This window comes from Canis lupus, chromosome 23, assembly GCF_048164855.1.
Source record: "Canis lupus baileyi chromosome 23, mCanLup2.hap1, whole genome shotgun sequence".
NCBI classification, from domain to species: domain Eukaryota; kingdom Metazoa; phylum Chordata; class Mammalia; order Carnivora; family Canidae; genus Canis; species Canis lupus.
In genome coordinates, this window is record NC_132860.1 from 31,558,954 (window position 1) to 31,573,559 (window position 14,606).

The 14,606-nt window shown below is 46.9% G+C and overlaps 1 protein-coding gene across 5 annotated transcripts in view; it reads right to left on the reverse strand.

Annotated features, from left to right (window-relative positions):
• The window catches only part of TENM4 (teneurin transmembrane protein 4), a 2,813,748-nt gene that overhangs the window by 59,083 nt on the left and 2,740,059 nt on the right, over window positions 1–14,606 (reverse strand). For all 5 annotated transcript variants that reach the window (XM_072794810.1, XM_072794811.1, XM_072794814.1 and 2 more), the window contains 4 exons: window positions 9,666–9,927; window positions 6,658–6,925; window positions 3,966–4,109; window positions 1,047–1,296 (listed from right to left, as the gene is read on the reverse strand). In XM_072794810.1, the coding sequence (XP_072650911.1) occupies window positions 1,047–1,296; window positions 3,966–4,109; window positions 6,658–6,925; window positions 9,666–9,927 (924 nt within the window). The remainder of the gene's footprint in view (window positions 1–1,046; window positions 1,297–3,965; window positions 4,110–6,657; window positions 6,926–9,665; window positions 9,928–14,606) is intronic.

The following is a 14,606-nucleotide window of genomic DNA, read 5'->3' on the forward strand; positions in this document are numbered from 1 at the left end:
CATGGCCTTCTGGGTTTGGGTCCATCATTCTAGAAGCTGGACCATGGGCAGATTCTTTAAATTCCCCGGGTGTCCTTTTTTCTTGTTTGTCAAGGGCAATAGTGATAAATATTTTATGGGACTATTATATTGGGCAAATAGTTGGGACCTGACAAAAGTAAGCTTCCTTTTCTCTGGCCATTTTGGAGGAATGCTTTCCAGCTCGTGGGCCCATCCTGTTTACGTGGTCCCCAGCCCAGGAGATGAATGGATCCCATTCCCCAAAGCAGTTCTAAGGAACTTGATGCAATTTCTCATGAAAGAGAGCATGGGGCTCCCCTGTCTGTAACCAAGCTCCCCTGTAACCCTAGAACCCACCCTATGACAGTGCTTTGGTTCTAAAAAGACCTGTTTTAGGGATGCCTAGAGAAAATGCAACCCATCATGCCCTTCCCCAAGCTCTAAGTATGGCTGTGCTCCATCACACACAGTTGGGATGGGGAGAGAGAGAAGACTGAATCGGCTGGCTCTGCAGCATGTGAGGGGCAGAGAGGCAATGGCTGATTTCAGCCCCGGGGGCTTTGATCTCAGCACCGGGAAGCAGAAGAGAACTGTTCCCAACTCGGACGAGTGTTTAGTCACAGGACCAAACCTGGCAACACTGGCATGGGGGCCGTGTCCATCCTGCTGTCCTTGTCCTTCTAAGGAGACTCAATGTGAGTAATTCTAATCTGTCTGGTGCCAGGAAACAGGAAGAAATCCAAGGGCTTCCAGAGCCTAATTCCTGGTTGTTAGCAGACTTATATCTTCTGGGTGCCAAGGATATTCCCCTGTCCCACAAATGGTTTTTCATTGCAGTGCCCTGTAGAAAACAGCACCTGCCTCCCCAGAGCCCTCCAGCTTCTGCTTTAGCCCCTGAGCTGGGAAGCGGAGAGTCCCAGATGGATTGTGACAGGTGAAGCTCTGTCCTATCCCCTCCTCTGGGTGCAGTGGGTAGTGACAGCTGGGTCCACGGGATGGCCAAGGGATGGTATCAGGGAGTGTGGGGAGGGCATCGCCTTACATACCTCAACTCCAGGATGTTGGTGACATTCCCAGACGGGAAGATCCTTCGGATGTAGTTGAAGTCGCCCACGTAGAGGCTCCCATCGGAGCCACACGTGAGGGCCACAGGGGCCAGGAGCTTGTTGCCATCAGCAAGGCCATTGCAGCTGGGGCAAGATATGCTTCTCCGGCGCCCGTTGCCCATGATGCTTCCGATGACAGGTGGCTGCTGAGATACAAACTGGTTCTCCCCATTCCCTTTGTGCAAGATGCCTGGGACAAGGACAAAAGGGCAGGATCATCTCTGGAGCAGGGCACAGTCCTCTTCTGTGGCTGACCACGGAGTCCCCTTGATTTTGCAAGGAATGCATGATCTCTGCCTACCATTTCCAGACTCACCCCCCACCCCAAGGCTGCCGCACCCCCATCATGAAACCCAGAATGTCCTGAACAGGCCATCCTGCCTTCCTAATCCAATGCTCACAATGAGTAAGATAGGTCCTATTATCCACCTCTGTATTAATGGGGATGAGGATGGGGGTGGGGGAGCAGGCTAGTGGTTTACCTAAAATCACATGGATGGTGGCAGAAACGTTCCTGAGCCATACCCTGAATCATTCAGGTCCACTGCTTCTCAGATCGATTGTCTATGCCTTGTGTACCTAGTCCCTGTCCCTATTACAGCGTGAATTTTTTATTACACTTACCCATTTTTCTCTTTTTGCACCAGGGTAGATTGATACCATTTCAAGTACGGAAACCACGTCTTCTCCCTTTCATTAGGCACCCCCAGTGCCTAATGCAGAACTTGACACGGAATAGATCTCAGTGAATGTTTATAGAAATGCATGAGTGAAATTCAGTCTCTTTGCACCAGGGTAGAGTCAGGAGACCTGAATTTTTAGCTGGTTTTGCTCCCAATGGCCTGATCCCAGCTGTTGCATAGGACTCACCAGTGCTTTAGCTGCTCTTGGGCCTATTTCCTTACCGGCAAAATGAAGGGCCTGACCTCAGAGACTTGTAGGCTTCATCCCATACCCATTATTTCTTTTTAGGCCTTTATCCCCCTTCATCTACCATGTTATTGCTACAATCTCCAAACTGGACTCCCTGACTCTGACCTCACCTTTTCCATACTGAAAACCTGAGTTTTGTGTTTATGGTCACAAGGATCTCCTCCCAGGCTATCATCTATTAGCTTTGCCCTCCATTAAATAGGTATCTTTCATTTTTATATAATTTAATCAATTATTTTGCTACTGTAATGTTTGTGTTCTTTTTGCTGTTAGGGAATCCTTCTCCTGAGATCATAAAGATATTTTCCTGTTTTCTTCTATTAAAGTGTTATCTTTCAAATTTAGATCTTTAATTAACCTTATTTATTTTGTATGTCGTGCCAACCTAATTTTACTTTTCTCTGCCATTGAGCCAGTTTTCCCAACACCAATTTCTAAAATAAATATCCGTTCTCCACTGACACCTGATGCTACCTCTATAATGCACCAGTTCCTACATGTACATGGTGTAGTCATCCACAGATATCTAACCTGTCCCTCGTCCTTATTCTGTAGCTACAGTACCCTTGCTATTTGGCCGACCACATGATTATCTGGAGCTGCCTACACTTGGTGGGTGACCAAGTTCTGGCCAGTGGTGTGGAAGTAGCAGTGGGGTGGACAGCTCCTGGGAGGTGTCCTTGCAATGGAGAGGGCTTGCCCTTAGCCCTGTTCTTCCTTCTTGCTGGCTAGGATGTGGTTCTGAAGGCTGGAACTCAAGTGGTCACCCTGAACCATAACTTTGGGGATGGAGGCCTGAGTAGAACAATGAAAGGGGAGGAGTCTACACTTCTGACCCTGCAGAGTGCCAAGCTGGCCCTGGACTATCTACCTCCAGACTTTGAGGTGAGTGAGAAACACACTTTTAACTTGCTTCAAATTCTGTTATTTTGGCTTTTCAGACACTCATGGTCAGTTTCTGAATGCCTTGTTCTGTCCCATAGAATCTATTTGTCTGCTCCTATGCCAGGATCAAACAGTTTTGGAGACTATGGCTTGTCTAAGATAGTTTAATATCTGGCAGTGCTTCTTTGTTTAATTTTATTTTAAAGGCTGCCCTAGCTATCTATAAATCTTTATCCTATCAGAAAGTTTGGAATTTGTTAGTTTTTCCTTAGACAATGTAGTTGTTTTGATAGGCATTCACAGCATCTTCAGGTTAGGTGGGAGACACCATTACCATGTTTAGCTGTTCCATCCCAGGACACAGTCAAGGTGAGCTATCAAAAATATAGAGCTGATTGTGTCACTTGTGTGCTTGAAACCTTTCAGAGGCTTGCCATCTGCCTCTGGATGAAGTTCAAAGTCCCAATCTTCTCATCCTGGGCTCCAGCTGCTCCAGCCCCAGCTTTGGCTTTTGCTCTTGCCTTCATTTCATCCTTTGCTCAAACCACAGTGAACCTTCTCTCCAATTACTCTTCTTTCAGGCTTTTGTGCTTTGGCACATATTGTGCCTTCTGCCTAGAATGTTCTCCCTGCTTGATATATAGGGCTAATCCTATAGATCTTTTGAGACTCCAGTTCAGAGGTTCTCTCCAAAGAGACCCCTTGCTGAACCAAGCAGCTGATGTGCCCCTGTTCTATGCCCCAGTGTCCTGTGCTTTTGTGTGTGATGGCACTGTCCATGGTACAGCATGGAGACGGCCTGGGAAGTGTTTGGGGTCTCACCAGACTGCCAACTCTTTCCTTTCTGTATCCCCAGTGCCTAGCAGTCACAAACACAGAGCAGGCTCCCAAGGAGTATCTGTTGACTAATCCTTCTGACGACTGATCACATATGAGCCCATGTAATTTGAAGTGCGCATTTTTTATCTGGCAGGTCACAAAGGATATGAGACGAAGGTCATACCCGTGGCCTGGCTCCTGGAATTCTATTAATATACTCACCACTTTGGATGTTGAGGGCATGATGTTTGTCCAGACTCCATCCTCCCAGCTTGGAAGCATCGATTTCATAGCCCTGCAGCACTGCCGTTCTTTTTTCCCAGAGGATCAGATCTGGGCAGGATTCATACTCATAACCCACAGAAACTGCAGAAAACAAAAGGTGCAAAATCCACAGGTGAGCAAAGCCTCTGCTTTGGCTTTGATCTGCATGCAAGGCTCTGGCTTGTCTTTTGTAGGAAAGGAGAAAGGATCCTGTTTCTTTCTTTCTTTTTTTTTTTTTTAAGATTTTATTATTTATTCATGAGAATACACAGAGAGGAGACAGAGAGAGAGGCAGAGGCACAGGCGGAGGGAGAAGCAGGCTTCATGCAGGGAGCCCGACATGGGACATGATCCGGGGTCTCCAGGGTCACGCCCTGGGATGAAGGCAGGCGCTAAACCGCTGAGCCACCCAGGCTGCCCCAAGGATCCTGTGTCTAAGTGGGAACCAGATGTATGTGCAGTACTAACACAGAGATGCCGAGCCTTAATGTCCTCTTTTCAAAGAGCAATTGTGCATCATTAGGAAAAGTTCAAGAAAATGTACTAAACACCTTAAAAAGGACTTAGGTGAATCGATTCCCAGGACATAATCCTTTAGTATGGAAAATACTTTAGGCATAAAACTCTTTACTGCAGCATTATTTATAATAGTGCACATTGGAAATAATCTAAAAGTTCAAAAGGGGCTAGAGGTTGAGCAAATCAAAGTGTACCCACTTGAGGAATATTATGCCCACCATTGGATATTTTTGGTTATGAAGATAATGGGGTAACATGGAAAATGTTTATGGAATAATGCTAAGTTGGAAAGACAGGCTATATACAGTATTATATCTGTGCTTAAAAAAGACCACACATACACACAACTATAAATGAAATAAGAAAATAAATTTAAATGTTAACAAGTAGTGGCATTATTTATAAAAACATACATGAATTTATTTATATTTTTGTCCACTTATCAAGTTATTATGAATGATAATGGTATTAGTTTACTATAGGAAGAAAATTCAAAATTGTTTATAATGAGTACGTGGAAAAGTTGCTCAGTTAGGGTACTTTGAAAGCTGGAAGTTGCTTTGAGGCCTCAAAGCTTGACAATCCCCTGGTTTCACTTCTGTTTCATAAATACAGGCCTCCTTGGAAGGGCACCGGGAAGCAAGCTAACCATGGCAGGTGTCCCAAGGCTGGGCTTGTAAAAAGCCCTGTAACTGCCCAATGGAAAGGAATTAACAGAGACAGGAATGCCATTTCTTTCAAGTACGCTTCTGGGTAGACACTATTTGCCAAGTGGGCAATATCCTACCACGTGTTCATGGCAGGAACTAGCAATTGGGCAGCTCCTTAGAAAATTTCTCTAGGTGCCATAAAAGGTTGCAGGACATCAACGGCAGGAGGGGCATGTCCAGAGGGACACTGAGTCCTGTTGGCAGCCTCTATGCTTCCTTTTGGTCACCTGTCATCTCAGGAAAGTGAGCCTCTGCCCTCGGAAGTCAGGGTGCAGATGCTTCCCTTCTTCCTTGGCTGGTGGACATTAAGGATACTCATGAGTTACCTTGAGTTACAGAAGGAAGAGGGAACAGTGAGAGACAGCGTCTTTGCTCCCAATGTGCCCTTGCAAGGTAGGGTGGGATGCAAAACCACATCCAGCTCTGTTCCTTCCTCATCCATCCCCTCTCCTCTCTGGGCCTCAGCTTTCTCTCACAGAATCTGGAGACAATTTCTGATTCATAGGATGGTGGTGAGGATTGGATGGGATGTTAGTGTGCAGGGGTGCACACTGGCCAGAGCGGGTGTTCGACAGACATTGTCTTTATTGACTACCTGTCTTCCCTCCCTCCCTTCCTCTCTTTTATTTGACAACACTATTTCTCCTCTGCTTCCTCATTCCACCTTTGCTGAGTCTAGCAAGGGAATGAAATTGGAGTAAGGTTTAGGATGAGAAGGAATTCCTTGGGCTAATCCTCTCCATGCGTGGGGGATTAGCCTTGCAGGGGCAAGCTCTGCTAACAGTGCAGCTCTGGACTCTTCCTGGGCACTGCTCTACATGGAAGCTGCAATGAGCATGGCCAGCCACTGAAGCCCGAGGTCTCAGTGGGGCTGGGACACAGGCAAGGCCACCACCACTTCCTGCTTCATCTTAAAAATAGACAGCAATGACAACAAGGAGAGAACCTTTCTGATTACAAATGAGGTAAAGAGGCCAACTAGCCTTTCGGATGAAGAAAGATTATTAACTCTTATATCTCAATAAAACTGAAGAAACCCAGGAGCTCCAGACTCCTGGACATTTTTAATGGGTGAGCTCAGGCCAGAGAGTTGTGAGGGGGCCAGGGCAATGCCCACATAGCTCTGTCTTTGTGGGCACGAAGCCTCTTATAATCCATCACATACCACCACAAGGCTTCTCAAGAGCCCTTTTGGTTTTATAACCCCTTTTTTTCTTCATGATCAACTTTTCTACATTCAGGTCTTTGAGTACATTCTTTAGGTCATGGATGGCCACAGAAAAGTCTTGAATGCCAACTAAACCGTAGGTATTTCTGGGAAGAGGAAAGAAGAAACAAGGGAGGTGGAAAAAGAGCCCCATGCCCCCAAGTGTTACTGTCTCTCTGGGGATGGTCTCGAGTTCGGCAGCTGAGAGGCTTACCAAAGGCTTCTGAGAGCCCAAACACCTTCTGGTTGTAGACGTCTGTCTTGTCCCAGATGAAATAATAGGACAAGTCCGGGGCTGCAGCAAACCATTTCCTGAAGAGGCGGCCCTCAACGGCCACCATGAGGTGCACCTTCATGAGGTTGAAGGGGATGGTCGGGTGGGTGAGGCTGATCCTCAGGACAGACTTGTAGCCAGGGGTACGGCTGCTCAGGTAGCTCAACCTCATCTTGCAGCCAGAGATGGCTATTTCCTCCTGCAGAGCCTAGAGAGACAGATTACACAGAAAGTGACGGTCATGGACTCACCAGAGGAGGAAAGATGGCAGCCCCAGGCGCCCTGGGTGACTGAGAGGCAGAGGAGGACGCGGGGGGTGGGTACTAAGGGGGAGAGGAGGAGCAGGAGCTAGAAAAGACAGGAGAAAGGAGAGGGGGCAGCAGAGTGTGAAGAGGAGCGGGAGGAGGAGGGAACCAAGGGGCAGAAGGCCTGGTTTCCAGGGGCCAACTGTGTGTGCCTCTCTGGGCCTCAGGTTCTCCTCCATTCAGCGGGGAAGACAATGCTCACCCTGTTGCATTACTGAGAGGAACACAGAAGATAGTGCGTGTAAAATATTTATCGTCACGGCGCCTCTCACTCACTAGCAACATCACCTGAGAAACTCATGTAAGCCGCCGAATCGCAGTTTCCTCCCTGGCCTGGTGTGAGGACCGAGTGCGGTCATGTATAGAGAGTGCCCTGTCCATAACAGGTGCTCAGTGAGCAGGACGATGGCGCTGCTGCTGCTGCTGGGAGTGGGCGACAATTGGAACAAGACCTTTCCCCGCAGACTACTGCCGACAGCTGCCTCAGTAGCCAAGAGTCCTCCCTCACAACTTCACTAGAGTGAGATCCTCTTCAGGAAAGTAAACAAAGACCTGAGAGGTTGAGAACACAGCCTGCCAAGGACCAATGCACACCCCCCTGTCCCCAGCTCACCCATGGAAAGAAGTCGAATTGGCACCATAGGGTTTTTGTGCCCTGTGCTGTGCTAGATGAACAGAATGGCGGAGAAGGTGCTATTTGATCTACTGGGTGCAGTGGGCTCAGTTCCAAGATGGAAACTTTAAAATCAATGCCAGGATGCTCAGGCACATGGCAAAAGCAGAGAACTTTTATCAGCTTGATGCTCTGGGCTCTGTTTCAAGAAGGGGACATTAAATCAATTGAGGCTAACATATCCATTAAAAGAAAAATGATTATTTTATTCTTGTGTTCATGGAGAAACTGGACCTTCACACAGAAAGCCTTTTCCTTTCTGTCCATTTTATATCATAGATGGGTGTGAGCTCTCTCCCCCACTCCATTCTGAACACAAGAAATGTTGGGGATTGGGCCTAAAGGAAAGCAATCTTTCTAAAAAGCAGCTTGCAAGTTCTACGCAAAGCAGACTCTCTACCCGGGTGAACCACAGGCAGGGTTCGAGTACCATCATGATGCTCTCATAAATATTTATCTTCAACATACCCTTCAAAATGTTTATCGCGCAGTGCTAGTGAAGGCTAGCCAATGATAGGACTGGGAAAACCCAGGAGCTTGTTTTCATGTGTTTCATGAATCTGATAATAAGCAAGGTTTGTGACCCAGCTGGGCTTGCAAACACCCAGCCCAGGGAGCAGCGTGAAGAGGATGGGACCTTTAACCTCATTTGTTCCAAAGTCATTGCTCCTGGGAAAATGTCTAGCTGGAGCTGAACCAGGGTTGAGTAACAAATTACTTCTCTCCAGCAAGCTCTGTCTCCACTGACAACCATTTCAAAAGAAAGGTCAGCCTGGTAGTTGAGACAGGAGACAAGTGCTGAATCTCTGAAAAGGAGTGAGTGAGGTTTTCAACCTGTGGGTACCATGAGAATTTCCAAAGGGTTGTATGTGCTTCTTGCGAGCTGGTGCCTGAAGCCACTCCACCGGACACACACACAGATGTGTCTGCTCAGCCAGGCGTGAAACATACACACAAAGTGTCTACACTCCCTGTTCCAGACACCAGCAGCCTATTTTTTTTTTTTTAAGATTTTATCTATTCATGAGAGACACACAGAGAAAGAGAGAGAGAGAGAGAGAGGCAGAGACATAGGCAGAGGGAGAAGCAGGCTCCCCACAGGGAGCCCGAGGTGGGACTCCAGGGTCTCCAGGATCTCGCCTTCACCCTGGGCTGAAGGTGGCGCTAAACCGCTGAGCCACCCAGGCTGCCCCACCAGCAACCTATTAATATGCACATGGCCAGTGGGGAAGTGGGTGAAGCTGGGGCCTCTCCCTGCCACCTCTCCTCTTCCCCTGGCCTTTGTTTCTGCCACTAGAAATTGAGCTCAGATGGCGGAAGACATTTTACTCTATACAGCTCTGTTAGGCAAAGAATCTATCTTGATTTCCATTTGATTAAAATGAATCTTTCCAAATTACTTCCTTTTAATGATAATTAACTAAAGCACTTGTGTGTGGAGATTTGAGCCAAAGCAATCCTTAACTGGCAGGAAGGCAATGTGTATAAAATAATCTTAATAATAATAATACTGGCTAAAATTTATTGAGCACTTATTAGGTGCTATACATTGTGCCAAGCACCTCATATCCATGTTCTCATCTTTATTATGATGCTCCTCTGGCCTACTCCTCTTAGTAGATCCTCTCATCATAAACACTTTTTACAGAAATAATGATAGAGGGGGACGTTGGAAGCCGGGGGAAAGGAAAGTGGAAGGGAGCTCGATGACAGAATGGAAAGAGAGGAGGAATTCATTATATGCTGGAGCGTGCCAGTCAGCTTCCAGAGCTTGTGTATTTTGAGTGTGTAAGAGGGGTGGCCATCATCTCCTGACACCGCAGCTGCGGTGGGATCTGGGAGCTGGATTCTGCATGGTGGGCTGTTGGGATCTCCCTAGCGCCCCCCCCCCCCCCCACTCCAGCCCTGAGATCCTCCTCCCCACAAATGAAATAAAAGCATGGAGAAATACAGTTAAGAGAGCTGGGTACCTGAATTTCTGGAACGATGGGGCCTTTCTCTGCACAGGAGCTGGCAAAGGATGTCAGCGGGGATGGAGACACCACAGGGTTGGGGCGGGCAAAGTTGCTCAGGTCACAGCTGGGAATCTCATTCTCTTCATGTCGCATGATGATGGTTTCCATGACAAAGAAGCGGTCCCAAGGCAGCCAGAGGGTATGCTCCTGTGTGATGAAAGGTGCTCGCTCGAACCGGAGGATGATGGAGATGCCACCGTTTGTGACCAAGTCAAAGCTGTTCGGAAGGGGTGGGTGAGATGGAAAGGAGGGGGGGAGCAGGAAAAGCAGGAAGCAAGGGGAGGAGTAGTGGGGGTGGGGAGTGGGGGAGAGACAGGAGCAAACAATTATACCAGAGGTCTGCGTACTTATTGAGGAGACCCTAAAACCTGGACTTCACTACAGCCACAAATAGTAATAGAAATTCCATAAAACATTGTTTTTTTTTTCAAAAATGATTCATTATAGAGATTTTTACCAAAACCAACATTAATCATCACTGCTACAGAGAGCCATTTGCCAGGACAGAGGACAGCTGATGAGCCTCTGCTCTGGTGCTTCTGGTACTTAGGGCCTCGTAGAGCTGAAGCCCAGTGAAAGGTCAGCAGAACAGAGTGAAACAAGTCCTGCCCTGGTAGTAGGAGCCCTAAGCCTTATCCTGCCTCTGCCAGGAGATACTGTGTGATATTGAGTGTATCACTTAGCCTCTCTGATGCTCAATTTTCTCATCTCTAAAATGGAAAGGTCCAAATGGATTACTGTTTTTATTCAAGTATAGTGAACACACAGTGTTATATTAGTTTTGGGTGTACAATACGGTGCTTTAATAATTCCATACATTTTTCTGGGCAAACCAAGATAAAAGTACTCTGGATCTACTTTATTTCCCTGCTTCCCCAGCCTCCCCACTGGCAACCACATTTGTTCTCTGAATTTGAGCCTGGATTTTTTTTTTTAATTTGTTTGCCTCTTTTTTTCTTTGTTCATTTGTTTTGTTTCTTAAATTCCGAATGGATTATTTTTTTTAAAAGATTTTCTTTATTCATGACAGACACACACAGAGAGAGAGGCAGAGACACAGGCAGAAGGAGAAGCAGGCTCCAGGCAGGAAGCCTGATGTGGGACTCGATCCCAGGTCTCCAGGATCATACCTAGGGCTGAAGGCGGTGCCAAACCGCTGGGCCATCAAGGTTGCCCCAAATGGATTATTCTTAAGTCACTAAGATTCTATGACCCTATGGCAATTTTAGCTCTGATTGTGATAGTTGAGTCAATACAGGCCTTTGGAACTGCAAAACAGCTAAGCCATTTAGGGACAGGCACAATTAGACTGACAGGACATGAGATGCAGAAAAGGGAAGCCAAAGACTGTCTCAAACTCCAGGCTGAGGTGAGATCTCTGGCGGTGTCCTCGAGAGCCAGCTACTCAGCCTTTGCTCATGGCTCTCTCTTAGGCTGAAGATTTTCTTCTACAAAATCACCACCAAGGGGCCATCTGGTTCCTACTTGTATGCATACAGTGATGAGGAGCTTGTTATATTCACGGCAGGACTGTCTAATCTTTGGTTAGTTCTGACTGTTAGGTCTTTTTTTTGGAATCGAGCCTGGGTGCCTCTCCTAACAGCTACTTAGCCACTGAGCCTGGTTCTACCTGCCTGGGTGACTGCAAACTGGTGTGTCCCTTCTGCCTTTGACAGAAGTCCTTCGGGACTTAGAAACAGTGGTCCTATCAACCTGCCACCTCCTGGCTGTGATTCTCTGGACAAAGTCCTTTTAGCTACTACTTTAGGATGCATTTTTTTCCTTTTTTTATTGTTTTATTTTTAGATTTTTTTCTTCCAAGTTTTTATTTAAATTCCAGTTAGTTAACATATAGTGTAATATTGGTTTTGGGAGTAGAATTTAGTGACTCATCACTTACATGTAACACCCAGTGCTCACCATAACAAGTGCCCTTTTTAATATCCATAGGATAAATTTTCAAGGCCTGTCTTCATCTTGCTTTTTTTTGGTTGGAAAACTCCTGCTAGCTCCTTACTCCAACAGAATTCTAGCTCCCTCCTTTGGGTTCCCAGTGGACCACGTATACTCCTACTTATGGCCTACGCACACTGCAAGGGAATCATTCATTTAATGCTCCAGCCTGGGGACAATAATTCCTCAGTCTTTCCAGAATTTAGCACAGAACTTGATTGTTATAGTTTATAGAATGAATGCATGAGTGACACTGTCAATTTCTTTTGAACTAATTCCTTCTTACTTTGGCTGTTATTATAAGTCAATCCAACATTCACCCATGCAGTTGGTTTTAGAGACTCTAACACAGTATCTTACCTTTATCCCTAATAAATACACCTTGTGGGGTTGGGCTCACTGCTCCAGCTGGCTCTTCCTTTTCTAGGGATTTTGCACAACTGCCCTGACCTAGTGCTAAATACTGTTCTTGGAAGACAATGCCTCCAGATTTGGGTTTCTAGGCTCTAGAGCCTGACTCTTCTGAACTCTGCTGAAGCTTTACACCCACTTTGCTCTTCAAACCACTCAGCCCTTTTTAGGCTCACACTTGGGTAGAGGAAGTGGAAGCCCCATCCTTCAATAAGCAATGAGAGAGTTTATTCTGAATTAAGAATTTAGGTTTTGGCTTTCTAGGAAAATATCCATGGTTTTGGGGAAATACCCAGAGAACAACTTTCCTGTCACAGAACCGAATAATAGCAGCTGTACTTTGACAGAGCATTTTAACCATCAAACAGAATTTTGGCCTGACTTACAAGCTCCTTTCATGAGAGGACAAGTGTGGGGAGGAAGTGAAGACAAATATGAAAAGATGGATTCTCGAGGCGGTGAGCAAGCTGGGGGCAGCTGGCCTTGCCAAGAGCTGGGTGTAACTGGATCTTGCCAAGAGCCAGGCCTGATAATCTGAGGGGAAACCTGGTTGTGGACATGGGTGTGAGTGAATCTGACCCCAAAGGGAAAGTCTGGCTCTCAGATGAAGCCCTAACAGCTTAGGGTCAGTCCTAGTACTGCTACTTAGTCCGTAGGTGAGTTATGTCACCTGTCTGAGCCTCAATCTCCTCATTTAAAATGAAGCTGATGATCATAATCACTTGGCAGAGTTATTAATTAGATAGATGAGATAATGGTTGGGAACAGCCCAGGGCCCCACTCCCAGGACATCATACTCCGTATAACCCCATTTTTCAATTCATCAAGCCTGAACTGCTTCTCTTGTCTGCTATTCTTTTAAAATTTGCCTTCATGACTTCTATTTTTCATCTTTTTAATGATCTCTGTGGCTCTGGTGAATACTTGATGTCTGGTATTTCGGTGTGGTGGGTCGAAGTGGGAGCTGGGAGAGGAAAGGGAACATGGAAACTGCCTGGAAATCTGCAAGGGATATAAAACAAAATGAGACTTGCTCCCCGGACTCGCACATACTGTTACCTCCAGGCTATGTCTCTAGCCTTAAGGGGAGTGAGAGGTGCAAAAGAAGGCGACTCAGAGAAGCGGGAGGGAAATGGGCAAGATGCTGCCCATTCACACAGTACAAACAGGGATCTGCAGGCACCTGGAGAATAAGTAATGCCTCTCCTATATGTTATGCAGTGTCTAAGGTGGAAAGAAAGGCCAAGCCCCATAAAGCACTGGGAAGAACTGCTCTGAAACCCAAGCTCCAGGTCTCAGCAACTCTGGTTCCTATGACGTGATTTAGTAGGCTGATGGACCAGATGCGCTGACTGTCCTCCCAGGTCCCTCATGCTGTCAAGAGGCCGTAGAGATCATGGGGCAGCACACACAGGAGGAATCGAAGCCTGAAGGGGATAGAGTGGGCTTTTCCCAGGGGCCACCAAACTTAGTGACTCTGGGCTGTTTTATGGACCCACCCTAACCAAGCACAGCAGGGCGAAGGACTGATGATTTGCCATCTCATGTGAATGACGGGCTCGCTTCATGGCAAAAAAAGGAGTCCCCAAGGCTCCTTTTTTTTTTTTAATTTTTATTTATTTATGATAGTCACACAGAGAGAGGGAGAGAGAGGCAGAGACACAGGCAGAGGGAGAAGCAGGCTCCATGCACCGGGAGCCCGACGTGGGATTTGATCCTGAGTCTCCAGGATCGTGCCCTGGGCCAAAGGCAGGCACCAAACCGCTGCGCCACCCAGGGATCCCAGCTCCTTTTTGATGCCTGTTTCACAGCAGGTAATGATGTAGCCAGAATACCGGTTGCCTAGGATGCTCACATCACCATTTCCATACAGCAGACAGCCCCAAGCTGGAAGGCAGTAAAGACAGGGCACGAGGAAAGATTCTCCCCCCATGCCGTAGTGAATGTCTGTACTGACGGGCTTCCTGGGATGGAATGTGTGCGGGGCAGGAATAGTGGGCTGGGTAGGGCAGATTATTCCTGGGACTGGCTGCCAGCCCCTTCTAGCTGGGCCCCTTCCCACTCCCAAGGAGAGGAGGGGGAAGAGGGCTCCCCATGCCAAGCTTGCCACTCTGTCTAAGAGGCACACATGTCTACAAACAGATGAGCCTCTACTTCATTATCACCTCGGCCGGGACATGTTCACATCTGATATTGGATTAAAGAGGTGCTAAAATCAATCAGGCTGGAGCGTAATTTCCAACACAGAGTGAAAATCAACCTTATGGGCCTACACTTAGCCAGATGGACTGCCACCACCTGATTTTATTAAAAATCGAGGACTTGTCACCACTGACAGCCTAAATATTCCACTTTCTTCCTTCCCTTCCCATTTTCTCCAAAATAGTCCCATGGCTTATACCGTAATCATCACCTTCTCATCATTTAATAATTGGCAATTTTAATAAATGGCTAATATTTATTGCATCCTTACCATTTGCCAGACCCTGGCAATGACAGATTGAACCAGAGTGGGGCAGGGAAAGTAAGATT